This window comes from Silene latifolia, chromosome 2 (assembly GCF_048544455.1).
Source record: "Silene latifolia isolate original U9 population chromosome 2, ASM4854445v1, whole genome shotgun sequence".
Taxonomy (NCBI): Eukaryota; Viridiplantae; Streptophyta; class Magnoliopsida; order Caryophyllales; family Caryophyllaceae; genus Silene; species Silene latifolia.
Genome location: NC_133527.1, coordinates 179,155,230 through 179,173,865, shown reverse-complemented (window position 1 = coordinate 179,173,865; position 18,636 = coordinate 179,155,230). Strand labels below are relative to the sequence as shown.

Genomic DNA, 18,636 nt, shown 5'->3' with positions numbered 1-18,636 from the left:
TGTCCATAATAGTACGATATTGTTCGCTTTGGGCCAAGCCCTCACGGATTTACTCTTGGGCTCATTCCCAAAAGGCCTCGTACTATTATATTTTCTGGACACTTATAAAGATGATCTTCCATCTTTATTCTACCGATGTGGGACAAGGTTTGCACCCTAACACCCTCTTTGAGCCCTACACGACCCTCACCTCTTCACTGCCCACTATCCCACCCCCGAACAGTCAAGTCAAGGCATTCAACATTCCCTTCATTTCCTTTTAAATCCTTCTATCTAAATAAGGCTTTAGGGGAATATTTAAATTTTATTGGAATATTTCTTTTTCTTCTCCAGAAAGTGAGTAATTATGTATCAATTTTTAATAACAAACATTTTATAAGGTAATGCCTAATTATACAATTGGTCTCGTTGTAGACGGGCACTATAACCCTCTCATAAAATGCAAGTGGGAGAACAAGTGGAGTATTTATTTCCCACCCACTTGCACTATTCACTCTCATTTTGTGAGAGAGACATTATGTGTCTACCGCTTTAGATGAATAATTGTCCATCTAAAATGAGAATTTGTGCTAATCATAATAGTCTTTGTTAATACATCAAAAATCACTGACTTCATGACTTGGACCTCTTTTATCAATGAAGCTTAATTCAGAAAGATGATTGTTAGTTCACGTGCAAAAGCATAAAATTTCAAATCCTTGTAATTGTGAGTTTGATTTTGCATGTCGATTTGGCAATTTGTACATCTCTAATGTCATGTCATTTGTCAATCTTCTATTACTTGCCACCCTTTTTGTATGAAAATTAACCACTAAGCAATGATACTCTCTATACAGTGGAAGAAAAATGTGGACGCACTTAGACGAATGGTGGGAAAGTTATAGTAATACACTAATACTAGTGAAACAAAGTCTATATTTCACTTTTGCTTTTCATAGTTTAACAAGTGGTAAGGTGTACATCAACGAAGTTGTCATGTGCAAAGAAAATTTTGGGAAACGACACTTTTTTATGTTTTAGCATGGCGCACAAGTCCAAACATATAGTTGTTGATCACGCTTTTTTGTCAAAGTTCTGCACTTCTTTTCACCAGTTTAAAAAGTTTTAGGTGTGCTTAGCTTTTGTTTTGTTCTTATTACAAAGAAGTTTAACCTAGTATTAGAGTAATGAAGTTGTCATTTTTTTTTTTTTTTTGACAGCAACAAATAGCATAGCTTACTACAGAGCTTCTTGAGCAAGATTATGAGTTATCCTATTCATTCCCCTAGGACATAAGCTAAGAGAGCAACAGTGAAAACAAGACGCAATAGACTTAATATCCTGGACAATGCAAGCAATAGACGCAATAGGCTTATCCGCACCGACCACCTGCAAAACCAAGACAAGACAATCCGTAACCAGTCTAACGTGAAGATACCCTTCCTCCAAGGCCCATTTTAACGCCGGATTGCAAACACCTTGACTAGCAAGGCGAGGCGTAAGAGGCAAACGAGCGAGCATGCGCAGAAATCCTTAAAATCCCATCACCGTCCAATAAGCACCACCCCATGCCAGAACTTCTATCAGCCCTCCAAGCAGCATCACACTTAACAGTACAAACATTTTCGCACGTAGGCCTCCCAACAATCCAATAGGGAAATGAGTTTCTAATTCTCTTTGCTAGATCAAAATCAGAAGAGAAGTCCAACACAGACGCTTGAAGGAGGCAAGCGTCCTTATTGCACACAGCCTCATTCATACACTCAATGTCACCAAGAATAGAATTGAGGGCACCCATAGGCCAAGGGCGACGACTCCTGAAGACCATATCATTCCTGCAACACCAAATTCTCCAAAGGGTAGCGATAAGGGGGAAAAGGAGAGAGTTAGGATCTGGGCCAATTAAGAAATACTTGACCCAGTTTATGACCCAAATCCTGACATCAATATCCACCTCCCTAGTGATTCTAATTCCTAAAGGGCAGCCAAACCAAAGAGCTTTTGCAAAGCTACAATCTCTGAAAAGGTGAGAGATAGATTCCACACAAGTAGGTAAGCCTTCGCAGAGAGTACAAGAGGAACGCCAACTCATCGTGCGTTTGAGAAATTCAGACCCCACAGGAAGGGCATTAGCCATAAATTTCCATAAAAACACCCTTAGTTTGTGAGAAATGGGCAACTTCCACAGCTTTGATTTGCAGAAGGCCACAATGGTAGAAGGCATTCTAGAGCGATCAGCACCCGTGGTAGGTCCATCAGATAAGGCCTTAGCAACATAGTAACCCGACTTGACAGTGTAGACACCATGCTTAGAAAATTTCCAATAGAATGAGTCATCCAAAAGTTGACACGGGATATAAGTTGCGAGGATTTTCTTTGTAACTTCCTCACCTGGATCGAAGCCAAGAGAGGAAAGATCTCATCTTCTGTGATTATCATAAAGGTCACCTACCTAGAGCGTGGAGTCAGAAGGAACGTCAAAAGAATCTCCGCAAAGATCATGAAGACTACAACTCTCTATCCATTTACTCTTCCAAGCATTAAGTCGAGATGAAGATCCAATTGACCAAGCAATGTTATTGAAGATAAGATCGGAACCCCAGACAAGACTTTTAAGAGCCCATGACGACGCATTGGGAGCCTTCCAACGATTCTGGAATAAATTATCATCAAGGATACCAAGCTTGGGACCAATCACCATACTAATAAGACTTCCCGGATCACATAAGATTCTCCAAGCAGATTTAGCAAGGAGGGCTTGGTTAAAGCAACTAATATTGCGAAGACCAAGGCCCCCTTCTCCCACGGGCCTACTAAGAAAGTCTTTACTACACCAATGAATAGACTTATTAGTTCTAGTTCCACTCCACTAAAAATGCACCATCAAAGACTGAAGTTTTGATGTTACACTTACCGGTATGCGAAATACCGATAGAGAGAAAAGGGATAGTGAAGAGAGAACAGAATGAATAAATGTCAGTTTACCAGCCGAAGAAAGAAGAATATTATTCCAAGAGGATAGCCTTCGCTTAGTTTTTTCGACAAGAAAAGTAAAAAGCTCCCTCTTAGAAGACCCAATACTCGTTGGTAAGCCAAGATAGTTACCAAGATCATGCTTAGGAGCTAGTTTAAAGTTAGTCAAGCACTTTTTGACCATCATGAGTGAGCAATTTGGACTGAAAAGAATAGAGGACTTATCTTTATTAAGGCATTGTCCAGAGGCAGCACAATATTCATCGATAAGGTTCATAAGAAAGTCCATATTCTCATAGTCACCACGAAGAAAGAAGAGTGAATCATCTGCAAACAAAATGTGGGAGATTTCCGGACCGTTCTTACATATCTTAATACCCTTAACAAGATTACTATCCTGGGCATAGAGAATCATTTGGGATAAGATTTCCGTGCACAGCGCAAAAATATAGGGGGATAAAGGATCACCTTGCCGAATCCCACAGCAAGGTTCAACATTTTCCATAGGAGCACCATTAATTAGGATTTCATAGGAAACAGTTTCAATAGTACTCATAATGAGATGAACCATAGAGTCAGACAAATTCAAGGAAGAAAGCACCCCTCTTATGAAATTTCAGTTCAGTCTATCATATGCTTTACTCATATCAGCCTTTAATGCCATCATACCCTTCTTGCCATAGCTTCTATGATTGATGACGTGAAGAATTTCTTGGGCAATAACAATATTATCCGCAATACTTCTATTAGGAACAAAGGCACTTTGAAATGGACTAACCAGACCATCCATAACCCCTTTTAATCTATTAGCTATGCACTTTGTGACAATTTTCATTATAACATTGCAGAGGCTAATCGGCCGAAAATCCCCAACTCTCTCAGGGCAATCATTTTTTGGAATAAGGACAATAAAAGTTTTATAAAAATCCTTAAGAACAGTACCCGAGTTGAGAATACTGAGAGCTCCACTAATAACATCATTCTTAACAATAGACCAATACTTCTGGTAGAAGGCCGCAGGAATCCCGTAAGGACTCGGAGATTTTAGGGGTCCCAATTGAAAAACAGCCTGACGAACTTCATTTTTTGAGTATACACGGCCCAACTTGGCTCTCTCCTCCATGCCCACTTTACGCTTAAGACTGTCAAATAAATAACCGTAATTATTTATGTAACTTTCAAAACACTCAGGCTCAGCATCAGACTTAAAGATATTAGAGAAGTATGTATTAAACAATCCACCAATCTCCTTCATATCAAAAGTCCATTCATTAGACTCCTTCTTAATACCCAATATAAGATTAGCACCAGATCGTCCTTTAACCTAATTGAAAAAATATTTAGTGCACGTGTCACCCTCACAATTCCATTTCAATTTGGTACGTTGACGCCAATAAGTACCCGCCGCAGTAGAGAATTCCATCAGCTTTTTATGACATAACTCGTAGTTAATGGTGTCACCACCATTCTCAATATCCAAAAGAAAGGACTCAAGGTCTTGATCAAAAGCACTCCACTGTAGACCCATTCATTTTTTTTGTTACAAGCCCAGACTCTAAAAGCGTTGTTTATACGACGTAATTTTGACAAAAGAGCATGAGAAGCATCACCCTTAACTGTCCTTCCCCGGTTATCTTTAACCAGGCCACTACATTCAGCATAATCAAAGCACCAAGCCTCTAGTCTGTAAATTTTCTTTTTGGTATGGAGAATCATATTTGTATCATGGATAATAGGTGCATGATCCGAAATTTGAATAGGCAGGTGTTTAATAAAGGTATTAGGGAATAGAGAGAGCCAATCATTAGAAGCAAAACCCTTATCAAGCCTTTCATAAATTCGATGAGGATTTTCTCTATTATTACACCAAGTGAATCTAGGTCCCTTGAAAGGTATATCCATCAGACAGTGTAAATTCTTCCAGTAGGAAAATAAGTGTGCCCCTCTAATTAATTTATCACTACCACCTAACTTATCAGACGAGAATTCAACTTGGTTGAAGTCGCCAAAAAGCAAGAAAGGTTTGTCGAAGGAATTAAGGTGGCAAGAAAAAGATTCCCATACAGCGCCCCGCTTAGAATGATCAGGTTCACCGTAAACACAACACAAATACCACATCCTACCTTTACATTGATTAACCAAGAGGATAATAAGATTGCGACTGGAAAAGATACATTCTAATTTACAACTACTTTTCCATCCAACCCACAACCCTCCTTTTAAACCATCAGCATCACACCCGGCAGATTCGAGAAAGCCCATCGGGCGCAAAAGAACATCAACAGATCGTACATCACACTTAGTTTCAGAAAGGAAAACGAAGTCTAAATTATTATGAAACGACCTACAAATTGCTCTAATTTTAGGGATTGAAGGGGCTAGCGGATCATTAAGACCCCTACAATTCCAAGCCAACCCTTTCATGAAAAACAAAGAAGTTGAGACCACCGCAACCGGGCCACCCAACAGCATTACCAGACCCCAACTCACCCTACCAAGCACATCTCACACTGGAACCCACCTTTGAAACAAGCAACCTTGAGCTCGAAACTCGGGACAACCACCTTCGGAACGAACAACCCAACCAAGGCTCCTAAAACAAGGCCAAATAAAGCACAAAAAAAAACCACTACACCCATCCTCACCAAACTGAAAAGAAAAGGAACTGACCCGACAGCCAACAGGAGAACCCCAAATCAACCTCAACAGTCACTAACGCCAAAAAAACCAAACCAGCATGTCTCTACAACTCAAACCGCGACTGACAAACCGAACCGTCATAGACACGCTTGCAATCATCAGGAGCGAAGACCCACCAACAAGACAACCAGACGTATCAAGACACCAATAAGCAACCCAGATCACCAGGGGACACCTCCCAGGACCACCGCCAACAGAAAAAAATTCTAAAAGACAGGACAACACTAGTCGAAAAGGGGAGACCGCAGAGGGAACGGCAGGTGGGGGAAATGGGGGGATCACTGTATCGGACCTGTAACACCCCGTATTTTATTAAGATGGATAAAATTCTTTTAATTGCTATTTTGAATTTAATTACATCATTTAACCATTTATATATATGCTTAGCTAATTAATTAATTTCATCATAATTCGATACGTTAATTTTAATAATCATTAATAAGTTTATTGAAATTAGTTCGAGTTTATTTATTTAATAATTTCCGTTTCTTTACGAGTCCTTATGAAAGTTGTTTTAAGTGAACCCGAGATGGATTTTGGGAACAAAACCGTCCAATTAGCTATTTTGAGCTTATTTCACTAAATTAGCAATTTTTATTAATATCCGTTAGTTTTGTAAAAATCGCTAATAATTCCGATTTAAGCTGATATTGTATTATTTACGTTAACTATCTGAGTTTATTTTATTTTCACTCATTAAATTTATTTATTATTGATTCCGTTTTATTACTGAAACTTTTACTTAAATCGGTTAAATTTAACTCAAACGGTTTTAATAACGATCGAAGTTTCTTAACGACGGGTTAAGAAACGTACGTATAATAAATAGCAGGCTAAGCAGTCATTGTCTCATTTATAAACAACGCACGTCTTCTTTCCTTCTTCTTCCTTCTTTTTCCTTCCTTTTCGTACCTTTCTTTGAATTTTGATCTCGTTAATCGACGCTTGCTTCGTTCCTTATCCGTTTTCAACTATTTTTGTTCCATAGCGCTCCTTTCGTCGTTCTCGTCAATCCGTTGTAAGTAAAATTCATTTTCGTTATGTATTTTTACAAACCCATTTATATTTTCAGCTTTATTTATTATAAGACGGTTGTATGTACTAAAATAGACTGTGCAGTAGAAGATTTGTTAGTATGTTTTATAGTTGAGACGGTGTATAATTATATATAGGGATCCTTATGGATGTTAATTAGTCAGTTGTATAGTTGAGACGGTGTATACTGATATGTGGAGATGATTGAGACGGTGTATACTGACCTCTAGGGATCATTTGGGATGCTAGCTAGTAAGTGGTATATTTAAGACGGTGTATGCTGACATGTATGGATTGTTTTGGGTGCTAATTGTTGTCTTTTATATTTGAGACGGTGTATACTGACATGTAGGGTTTGTTTTGGGGCGATTTGGGATGGATAAATGGTGCCTTTCGGACTGTTTTTAGGGCGTAAGAGTGACCGATGTTGGACGGTTTCTGTGTATTTTTGGGACCGCTATAATGTGTTGAGTAGGCTGTTTCGTGGGGTGATGAGGGACTATTTTAGGACTGTTTTGAGGTCTCTTTGTGCGGTTTTTGAGTTGTTCATGGATTGTGGTGGGGTTGTTATGGGATGTTCTGTTGCAAGGTTTTGGGACTATTTTAACGTGATTGAGTGGGCTGATTTTAGAACAGTCAAGCATGGGTTTTAGTGGCTGAGATGGGTAGTTGTTTAGGTGGAGTGTTGGAGACAGTGTGCTTCAGGTGTAGCTTAGCGATGGCCTGGCCGTGGCCTGGCAAAGGGCCTAGCTAAGTCACGAGTTTGAGGCCATGTGTAGTTGGTGGTTAGGCCGAGTTTGAGGTTGTCATAATAACTTTTGAGCCGTGTCCATAAATTGTTTTGACGCTAGTTTGGTTTATTTAAAATATAATTAAATTAATTTCCGTCTCATATTTTATATAAAGATAATTCGTTAATATCGTCATTTCACATAATTATTTTAGGTGGCTCATATGTGGTTGAAGATGAAGAGTAATTTTGGGTTTTAGAAGCTTTCTCAAGTTTATTGCTTGTCTCTTTGCTAGCTTAAGGTAACTATTCCGAGTTACTCGACGAATTAATGTCACATAAGTAGTTAATGTGTGCCTGTTGTTTGTTAAGTGTTTAGGTGATTGATAATGTTTTACTTTCATTTTTCACATGATAGAAATTGGAAATAGCATGAGAATAATATAGCGATAAAATTTGTAATTTGGGCCAAAGTAGGCCAAGACTTTGAGCTGGGCCAGATTGACCGAACGAGTTTGGTCAAGCTAGGTTTAAACCAGTCAGTCTCGATTTGACCGATGACCCGTCGCGGGACTCGGGTCGAGGGTTTGTCTTTGAGGTGAGATTGGTTGTTATTGGAAATTTCATGTTATGTCTTGATAATTGTAATTATCATTTCACATGTTGGTTGTTGGATGAATTGGTCGCCTTATACTTGAGTCTTGTTGCCTCTTTGCCATTTTAGTTTGTTCTCATGAATTATGAAATTAACGGTTAGGCGGAGTTTGGATTATTATTGATATTGAGGATATTGTTGGATTGTTCTGCTGAATAGACATTTATATAGCCTTTCACATGATAGAATGTTAGCATTTATGTTGGTAAGTTGGACTCTTTGCCTCTTATGGTTAAGTGGGTGTCTAACTTGTCTTGTGTGGTGTGGGCTAAAGTATTCAAGTCTGGGACTAGCTGGACTAGGTCCTAGGTGAGTGTTTCGGCCTTCATCATAGATAGGTCTTTATAGTCTTTGACGAGTATATGTTCACTGCTTGATAGCCTTTGTGTTCCTGACTAGTGGATTTATATCCAAGTTGGGGCATGACCTCAGTTACTTATTTTGATAGTAAGTGGTCAGCTTAAGTACTAGCCAACCCTTCGGTGGTATCCTTAGGGTACTCACTTCACTTTGTTTTAAAAAAAGTTGTGGGTCTTGGGTGCGGTGGTGTGTATCCGCATGTCTAGGTCTGCGCAGATTTTAGGCTAGGGTTGTGTTGTGTCTTGGCCATGTTTTATTAATATTAACCGCTGAGCCAAGATACCGGTTCGATTACCTTCCCTACCTCGTGGTATAGACTCGAGTTACAGAGTGACTATTGACGGTGCTAAGAACTTATGCCTGTCTTTGATATATTGCCCTTTCTTGTATGGTGATTCTATGAATCATAGAAGGTGAGATGCAAGCCGGCTATGGTTGATAGAGTTTGGATTCCTGGATGTTATGTGATTCACATGATAGGGTAGTATGAGTCGGTCTAGTATTCACATGCTAGGACTATGTGTTGTTATATTGTTGTTCACATGATAAGCACGATTGTCTAGCATCTATATGCTAAGGCATTGTGTGATTCGTATTCATATTCTTATGTTTACATGTTATATTAATTATGACATTTCGTGGCTGGGAGAACTCGGAGTTACTCCCCACTGATTGTGGCTTTCGTATTTGTATAAAATGCGAATGGCAGGTAGGTGATGCATATATGGGGTACATGGACGAGCTAGCGAGCAAAGTAACCTTGGGACCTAGACTGGTTTTATTTCATTGCGACCCTTAAACCCTTTTTATGTCACATACATTTTAGGGACATATGTCTCCCTTTCTCATATTTGGTTTGTATAACTTTGTTTCGCGACTTTAGCGATGTTTCATTCATGAGATTTATTTTGGACCTTGCATGTTTGACACCTTCCCCTTTTGGATATCTTTATAACAGGTTCAGGTTTTAAAAATTACAGGTTTTTACTATAATGAACCTATTACAAACATATCCATGCAGTTTTATTCTAGAATTACGTGTTTACTTTTCTGCAATAAATGAGGGTGTCACAGGACCCAAAGAGTAGCCACTACGGAAGTAGTAGCACAGACGGAAACCAAACACAAGGACATAACCAGACAAGCTTTTAAACAAGACAAACAACCCAAGGGTGGGGGGAATGGGGGGATCACCCATGAATTGAATGCGGCAAATGGCGGCGACAGGACAAGGTACCGACGGGACGGGAACAACAGGGAGGAAAACACCCCCAGACAGACGATTTTTTTTTTTTTTTTTTTTTTTTTTTTTTTTTTTTTATAATCAGAGAAAACCAACAACACAACAAGAACAAAGACCAGCTCCAACCGTGAAGCAAACAGCGGGGTCGACGGGAAAAGCCAGACGGCGAGAGACAAAACCAACAGAGCCACCATAAATCAAATCGAAGGACCAAACAGGTTCGGGTCAGAGAAACAAGCCGGCGAAGGAAGAGAGCAGTGGTACCGAACTAAACAGATTAAGAACAACTGGCCAACCATCACCGGAGATAGGTCAGGACGGACCCATCTCCGGCGAAAGAACAATGACGGCGAGACGACGGGTGTGAAGGAAAAGCGACGAGAACAAGGTTGAAACGAAAGGGGGTTAAATGTAATAAGATGTGTCGGATCGCCGGAGATAGGCAGAGAGCCGATCCCATCTCCGGCGATCGAGTAGGGCGAGATGAAGGTGGGCAAGCTTGGATGGTGGAGACGGCGGAGCAGCGGGGTGATTTTAGGGTTTTTCTTTTGATTGTATTTTTAGAGAGAGATTGTAGCTGTCTAATTACCTCCCTTAGTTGTCAATTTACTAATCAAGTACTCCGTAATTTGTTAAGCCCACAACTTCATCGTTCCAAGTTTATGTATTCTTTAGGTCCTCTATTTTTAGCTTAATTTCATATCTCGTTCAGTTCACTTCAGCTCAATTTAGTTTAGCTCGACTTGTTTAAGCTTTATTCATCTCAACAAATTTCAATTTACGTCAACTCAATTCAACTCAGTTCAATTCAGCTCAACCTCATTCAACTCAAACGAACATGACTTTAATTCTATGTAATAAGTTTAGTGGAATATATTCAACCGAAAACTAAATGATTCATCAATTTAAGCTATTGTAACTTGTTAATAATGTGAATTCAAATACAATTAATTTTGTATCGTCTTTATTTAGACCGGTTACTTACATTTGATTTATTTGGAATATTTAGTCATTTCTAATTTTAAGTATGTAAAAGTGTTTTTTTTTTTAACGTCTCACTCTCACATGCATGTTGTCTTTATGTCATTATGATACTTCCTCCGGCCGAAATACCCGATTATTTATTTACCGTTACTTTTGTCACAAAGATCAAGAGAGAGTAGACTATTTGTTGTTATAGTTAATGAATAATAAGTAGACAATAGTGCAATAGGATGATTAAACCTCCCATGAAAAACATCAAAATATACAAATGTAAACAAATGAATAATCGGGACGAAGTTAAACCAGGTAGTATATTCTTATTTTTTAATTAAAATATTAAAAAAAGGAAAAGGAAAATAATGAATAAACAACATAACATTGGTAGCTCAGGGGCCAGGGCCTTGCGCAATGAATGGAGTTTACAACACAAAAATCCAGAAAAAAGTCAGAAACATCCACGTGACAAACTCTCAAGTTACACCCATACTCCCTTCCAAAACCCCAAAACAAAACCCCCAAAGCCAGCTGCTCCCCACAAATTACGCTTCTCCAACTCCCCATCCCTATTCCTCCACTCACTACACTCAAACTTCCCCCATCCCCTCCCCCCTCATCCTCCATTACACATTCACACCCCTCCCTCACTAACAACTACTTTAGACAGTGATTACATTTCTAACATGCACCGTCACATCCTTCTCACTTTCCTCCTCATCCTTATCCTCCCCCTCACCACACCCCAACTCACCACTCCCACACTCCCCGTCCCGCCACCCGACGCAGCAGCACTCCTAACCTTCAAATCAACCTCAGACAAACTCCACTCCCTCCACTACTCCCACGCTACTTCCCTCAACTACTGCCACTGGCAAGGCGTCAAATGCCAATCTAACCGCGTCGTCCGTCTCTTCCTTCCTAACTCCTCCCTTCTCGGCACTCTTCCTCCTCTCCTCCTCCCACAACTCCGCGTCCTCCTTCTCCGTAATAACTCCCTTTCCGGTCCCCTCCCTTCTTTTTCCTCCCTCATCAATCTCCGCTCCCTTATCCTTTCCTCTAACTCCTTCTCCGGTTCGTTCCCCGACTCGCTTATTTCCCTCTACAAGCTCCGCGTACTCGACCTTTCTTTCAACAACTTCTCCGGTTCTCTTCCACCTGATCTCTTCCGGCTCGACCGGCTCACCTCGCTCAAGCTCCAGTTCAACTCCTTCTATGGCACTATACCGCTTCTGAACCAGTCCACTTTAGAGCTCTTCAATGTCTCCGCTAATAACTTCTCCGGAGAAGTTAATTCCTCTCGCTTTCCTCCATCTTCGTTTGCATTGAACCCGTTTCTATGCGGCGAATTGATTCACACTCAATGTATTACACATTCGCCTTTTTACGCTTCTACGACTTCGTTTCTGTCTCCACCGTCATCGGAACCTGTGCGTAAGCATAGTAAAAAGAAAGTGTTGATTGTACTCTTCACAGTAGCTGGACTGGTCTTACTTTCGTCTTTCCTCTGTCTTTTTATATCGACGAGGAAGAAAATGAAAGATACTACCGACAACAACAACACCACCACCAGCTCCGCCGTCGTAGAGAAAACGTATTTCTCTACGACGCAGGAGGTGATAAGAGTGACATTAGATTCAGAGAGCAATGAAATGAAAGACAAAAGCGAGGAAATAGGAGGAGGAGGAGGGAGGAAGAGGGAGAAGAGCGGGAATCTGGTGTATTGCGAGGGGGAGGGAAGATTGTATACATTGGAGCAGTTGATGAGAGCGTCGGCGGAGATGTTAGGGAGAGGAATGTTGGGGACTACGTATAAAGCTAAGCTGGATAATCAGTTAATTGTGACGGTTAAAAGGTTGGATGCAATGCGGATGAGTGGGGTTAATGGTCAGATGTTTGAGAGACATATGGAGGTTGTTGGAGGGTTACGCCACCCGAATTTGGTGCCGGTTAGAGCGTTTTTCCAGGCTAGGGAGGAGAGGTTGATTATCTTTGATTATCAGCCTAATGGTAGTGTTTTCAGCCTCATTCACGGTATAATTCCGCTTACTCTTCCTAATAGGCCTTATGTTTGGAGATTTTCAGGTAGTAAAAATCGATAATTTTAACTATACTTGCTACCCCTTGCTACTATGCAGCTTCCCCCATTGCATTGCTCCTGTGATTTTTTACTGCTTTTGTGTGGTAGTAATTACTTTCAATATGCTCTTCACTTTTGTTGTTGAGTAATTGTGTTTGGAAATTACTCCCTCCGTCCCGGTCATTTGTTGTCCTATTTCATTTTTGAGTATCTCAGTCAATTGTTGTCATTTGTTGTTGAGTAATTGTGTTTGGAAATTACTCCCTCCGTCCCGGTCATTTGTTGTCCTATTTCATTTTTGAGTATCTCAGTCAATTGTTGTCATTTCTATTCAAAGATTGCATTTGATGAGCGATTTGATCTTAACACTCAATCTGGTCCACTTGTCATCTTATAATTGGCCCCCTCCTCTTTCCTTGGTCTTTGTGCCAAAATCAAAGGACAACAATTGACCGGGACGGAGGGAGTAGCTTCTTAGGGGTTTAGCTACTCCGTATTACTGGATTTAAGCCTAAATTGATTTGAATGATGGTTTATGTTAGTCCACTCCAACCCATGTTGCAATACTAACTACTAAGTACGGAGTATTAGTTTTGGCTTGAAAATGTACCCATAACCCTTAATAGGAGTAAGAGGTTGGGGAATATATCATGTGTAGGAGCATCTCATACAAGATTTACTTCAAACTGGGCCGTATAAGTGCAGTAGCACTTATGAAATGGACGATCTTTTTTATTCGCAGTGAGTGTGGTAGCTATGATCACAATATAGAAATCTTTTGAATTGTTTGTCAAGTGGTGTTCTGAACTTGAAAAGAGGGTTGCTGGGTTGGAACTTTGGTACTAGTGGGAATTTACAGCTATTTTTCGCAATTTGATGGTTATTGGAGTTGTTGGTAGGGACTAATGGAGATTATACATGTACTTTGTAAGACCTGCCTTCCCTTGTTATAATCTTTCAATTGGACATTGCGGCTTGTTTGTGATCGTTGCTAATAATGCTGTTGTGATCATTTTCCAAACCTTAATAACTCGGTCGTAATATTGTGTTGTAACTCAGAATTAATGCCATGCTTGTGATAATAATCTTATCACGTGAGGGATTGTGATAAGATGTCCCATTGGCAATGTTTTAGGCTACCGATCTCCCTCCATCCCGAAAAAATTCAGCTAGGAATGCCTGAAAATGACATTCTATGCTATATTCCAGAAACTGTTGGGAGTTGAAAAGTCGTTAAGGGATACTTGTCTGGCACAAACTGGTGCAAGCAACGCATTACAGTTTCAGACCTATTTAGTTGGTGCCAAACTCAGACCTATTTTGATGATGTTAATATACTTGGCTCAAAATAGCCTTGACTTGGTAATCTTGACTGTTCTTTTCAATCAGACACGGCCATTCCAAGAGGACGTCATGTGAACTAGATAGACGGAAGCTGTAATGGTACATCTTTGCTCCGTCACCTGCACTCTTGTTTCTATGATTTATACACAAACGATAAGTGCCATGGTTTGCTTGTTGATAGTCACAACTCACAAGGGTAATTTTTATGTCGATAAGTGAAGAAGTTCATTAGGATGACCAGTTAAATATACCCCAGGGTTAAACCTAAGATGAAAGTCTTATGATTGTAGATTTGTAGGCGAGTCATTATCTTTGTCTTTGAGTTGACTCAGTTTTATTCCCTCTCTTCAAAATACTTATGGGTGAATATTAATTGGAAATTTGGACAGGGTCAAGATCGACACGAGCAAAACCCCTCCATTGGACTTCTTGCTTAAAGATAGCAGAGGATGTGGCTCAAGGCCTTGCTTACATTCACCAAGCATCAAAGCTTATACACGGAAACCTCAAAGCGTCTAATGTACTATTGGGTGCAGACTTTGAAGCATGCATCACAGATTACTGTCTCGCTACCTTGGCAACATCTTCTGAACCTGAAGATCTCGATTCTGCTAGATACCGAGGCCCTGAGGCCCGTCAATCGGGCCGGAGAGCAACCCATAAAAGTGATGTCTACGCATTCGGTGTTCTCCTCCTGGAACTCCTTTCTGGGAAACCTCCTTCACAGCATCCGTTCCTTGCACCACCTGATATGCCTGATTGGGTCAAGGCGGTGAGAGGGGTCGACGATAGCTTTGAGGAAAGCCAACTTGGGATGCTTGTGGAGGTAGCCTGTGCATGCAGTTCGACATCTCCCGAGCAGCGGCCAACTATGTGGCAAGTACTGAAAATGATACAGAGAATAAAGGCTAGTGTGGGTCCAGATGACGCGATTGACACCTCTGCCGGATATGTGTAGCTTCTTTGGGCGAATTGGTTTTTTCCCCTACTTCAATATGGACATCTATGGTGAAGAAGCTTGTACGGAGTAGTTCAGTTAGCGGGGCTGGACGTTCGTGTCAAAAGAAGCTGGGCCGTGACATGGTGCTAGTATTATTGACCATCGTTAAAAGGGGTGGTTAATACGGAGCAGGTATTAGTATTCTACATTGGTTCGTGTAATCATGTGGCTCCATTGAAAAGATCATAATAGTGATAACTTGACAGGAGTACGATATGCCATTTTTACCGACTGATGATTTAAGGGAGCATATATATAATCTAAAATGAATGAATAAGAGTGAATTTCAAGGTGTTTTACTGTTTTTCATGCGTTTGGACTAAAGGCTACCAGTCTACCACCCATCTTTCCGGCTACTAACGATGTCACCCAACTTGCTGGCCTTTGTAAAATTTATGGGGTCAATCTTATTGAACTGAATATTCTGTTATAGGGCACTTTTCACTGGCAACAGATTAAGGGGTTGCATTTATAGCGTCAGATTGTGTCAATGGAAAAACCAATACACCCTTCTCCCACAAAGCAAAATCATTTACTCCTCTTTGATATACTCGGGCCATGGGAGTCGGGCGCACTGCAGGTTCGATTTGCCGTTGGGGTGATGGTAGTAAAATGATGTGTGGTTTGTTGTGGGGGCATAGTTGGGTTCACTACTTCACTATGTATTTATACAAATAGTCCTTAGCAATCAGATGACATTGGACAACATGCTTGGATAGTTGGATGATACATTTTTTTTTTTTTTTTTTTTTTGACAACATCAGGAGATAACTCACAATGTTCTAGCAGCAACCACGAAAGCTACTCGACTAGGTAGCACCAGAAACCCGACAGCTAAATCTTGCATTACAAAGTCATACCTAATCAAAGCATACAAATTATGTAAAGCTAGGACTACCACATTAAGATAAGCTAAATCCGCGACCATGGGATGGAGGAGGGCGGAGGACTGGCCACGAACAACCGAACCAACTTCAAAAGCACACTTGACTTCCAGAAGACATTGATGCCAAAAAGCCGCAGAGTGACAATGACGAGGTGCACTTCCGCTCTTGCGAAAAGAACGAAGAAAGAAAAAGAGATGAGCGAGACGACGAAGTCTGCCATCGACGGAGATAAAACTCCTACACCTTAGAAATCGAACCCTTTGACCACATGACCAACACATCACGAAATCCTCCATGCTGAGAAGAAAGTCCCAAAGCAGTTCATTAACCAAAATCCAGACAAAAGATGTGGTACAGAAGATCTCGGTGATTTACATCAAAGTTACCCGCAGGTCATATTTAAGACGGATAGAATAACACCCCACTTGCATAGTTGCATATATTGCACATATAGCATACCAAACGGAGGTGGTGGCCGGTTGTGAGTGTTGGTGTGCTTTAATGGTAGGGGTAGTGGTTGTGGCCTTGTGGATGTTTTGATGGGCTGGGTTATTCTTTTGCACATATTGCATACCAAATACCAAATAAGTGTTTTAATAATTAAGGGTTTTGATATATACAACCCATTGGGTTGTATTTAAGCATTTAATATCATCTATATTTGGTATTAAGTTAGGAATTCAAGACCAAATTATGCACAATCCAATGTAATTAATGCATATATTTACAAATTCTTTCCATATTTAGTTCCTTAAATACAACTCAATGGGTTGTATATATCAAAACCCTTTAATTAATCAAAAGTAGGGATGTCAGCGGGGTGGGTATCGCCCCGCACCCGCCCCAGTTGGGGCGGGGATGGGTAGAGCTTTGGCGGGTGGTGGGGCGGGTACGGGTATGAAAATTGTACCCGCTATGGGTCATGGGACGGGGATGGATTTCGTATCTTACCACCTAATACCCGCCTACCCGTCAATCATTAAAAATTTTTGTAGGATTATGATAATTTTATTAATTTTATTTAAGTATAGTTAAGATATAATGATAATAATAGCTATTTTATAAAGTTTTTTACTAATTTATTTGGTGAAAAATTAAAATTATAAAGGTAATTTCAAAAAGAATGGAAACTAATAGTGATTAAACCAACTTTTATGAAAAAATTTATCGAATAAAATTATGGTGTAGCGGGTTAATAGGTAGGCGGGACGGGTATGGTTTTATATTTTTACCCATTGGGGCGGGGATGGTTTTGGAAATTTGTACCCGCTACGGGTGGTGGGGCGGGGATGGGTACAAGTTTTTCTTGGTGGGTACGGGTACGAGGGAGCCTATATCCACCACCGTCCCGCCCCGCCCCAATGACATCCCTAATCAAAAGGGATTTTCTTTCCCCTTGTTTCCATTTTCGATTCCCTTTTCCTTTCCCCGTTCCGAACCAAACGTTCCTTATTCCGAGTATGTATTTTTAGAATTTGGCACAATATAGTTATATTATCTGAAGTGCTAAGAGTTTAAACTCATCATCTAGTGACCCACATTCAATTTTGATGCTTGCTTTTTTTTTTCCCCTTAAGAAAACGATAACTCTCCTATAGGACCGTCCTATAGCATAGAACGAGCCCAATAAGAGAATGCAGCCCATTAAAACAGATTTTTTATATAAAACCCAAATTAAAAAGATTGAAAACCCTTTTAACATAACAGTAGTCATAACTCATATACTCCATTGTCCAGCAAATCTGCAATTCACCTCCGCATGTATTACCACTCCAAATCACACCCTTATCAACACAACTTAACCGCCTCTGCCGCCCATGTCCTCACCGCCGCCGCCTCAGCAATCCGCATCCTCCGCAATCCCGTTCGCAGTTTCGTGTTCTAGTTCCAGTTAACAAGTTTAACAAGTTAAACTAAAGATTGAGAGTGTTGATAGTCACCGTCCGAACTCAAGACGCCAGTTACCTAGGTTTGAAGTTTCAGAGTTTAAAATTAATGCTACTAAACTTTAACTCGTTATTTTAATTTGAATACTCTTGTTTTTATATTGACAACTAGAAACTTTAAATTGAAAATTATGGGTTTTAAATTATTTTGAAATCTCTATTACATAATTAACTCAGAATTTTAATTAGCCATAAAACGTCTAAAAATTTTAACTTCAAAACTCCTAATTTTAGCTTGAAAACTTCATGTTATTTTTATGAAGAAAACTCAAGTTTTTAATTTTACTTCTTTTAATTATAAGTTTAGATTATTGGTTTATTTTTGTCATCTAAATTTTTTAAGATAATGAGTAGTGAGTACCAATTTCAGTTTGAAAACTGAATGTTTTAAACAAGAAATTATGGGTTTGCGATGAATCTTCCTATTGCGATGTTATGAGAAAAGATAGTCGGCATCTGAAGCTGGATTTTGAGGCGATTCTACGTGGATGATAATGTATATAACTATATATTAGTGGGATGAAGTTGGTTTATTTCAGATGTATTTGAACTATTTCATTATGATATTGGGCTTTAAATTAATGGACTCGTCTTATGCTAAGAGACAGTCCTATACAACAATTTGTGTAAGAACGAAATATACGGAGTAGTACTTTGGGGCTTTGGGCCTTTTACACTTGTCCCATAACCTTTTTAGACCGACTATAGTTTCTTCCCGTTTGGGTC

The 18,636-nt window shown here is 39.9% G+C and overlaps 2 protein-coding genes across 2 annotated transcripts; one reads left to right on the top strand and one right to left on the bottom strand.

Annotated features, from left to right (window-relative positions):
* Window positions 1–1,462: 1,462 nt before the first annotated feature.
* On the bottom strand, window positions 1,463–3,523 carry LOC141641714 (uncharacterized). The gene is made up of 3 exons (XM_074450366.1): window positions 2,894–3,523; window positions 2,509–2,848; window positions 1,463–2,370 (listed from the first exon to the last, which is right to left on the bottom strand). Exons 1-3 carry the CDS (start codon window positions 3,521–3,523, stop codon window positions 1,463–1,465), a joined length of 1,878 nt encoding a protein of 625 aa, XP_074306467.1.
* A 7,548-nt stretch (window positions 3,524–11,071) lies between these two features.
* LOC141643501 (putative inactive receptor kinase At5g67200) lies at window positions 11,072–15,358 on the top strand. The gene is made up of 2 exons (XM_074452686.1): window positions 11,072–12,687; window positions 14,467–15,358. Exons 1-2 carry the CDS (start codon window positions 11,340–11,342, stop codon window positions 15,033–15,035), a joined length of 1,917 nt encoding a protein of 638 aa, XP_074308787.1. The 5' UTR covers window positions 11,072–11,339; the 3' UTR covers window positions 15,036–15,358.
* The last annotated feature ends 3,278 nt before the right edge of the window (window positions 15,359–18,636 follow it).

Excerpts from the sequence above, each read along its gene's own strand:
- LOC141641714 (XM_074450366.1), bottom strand. The coding sequence starts at position 3,523 with ATGGTTCATCTCATTATGAGTACTATTGAAACTGTTTCCTATGAAATC. Across the intron at positions 2,849-2,893 it reads TATCGGTATTTCGCATACCG|TGGAGTGGAACTAGAACTAA; the intron begins GTAAGTGTAACA and ends GTGCATTTTTAG. Across the intron at positions 2,371-2,508 it reads TCGACTTAATGCTTGGAAGA|GTGAGGAAGTTACAAAGAAA; the intron begins GTAAATGGATAG and ends GCTTCGATCCAG.
- LOC141643501 (XM_074452686.1), top strand. The coding sequence starts at position 11,340 with ATGCACCGTCACATCCTTCTCACTTTCCTCCTCATCCTTATCCTCCCC. Across the intron at positions 12,688-14,466 it reads TGTTTTCAGCCTCATTCACG|GGTCAAGATCGACACGAGCA; the intron begins GTATAATTCCGC and ends AAATTTGGACAG.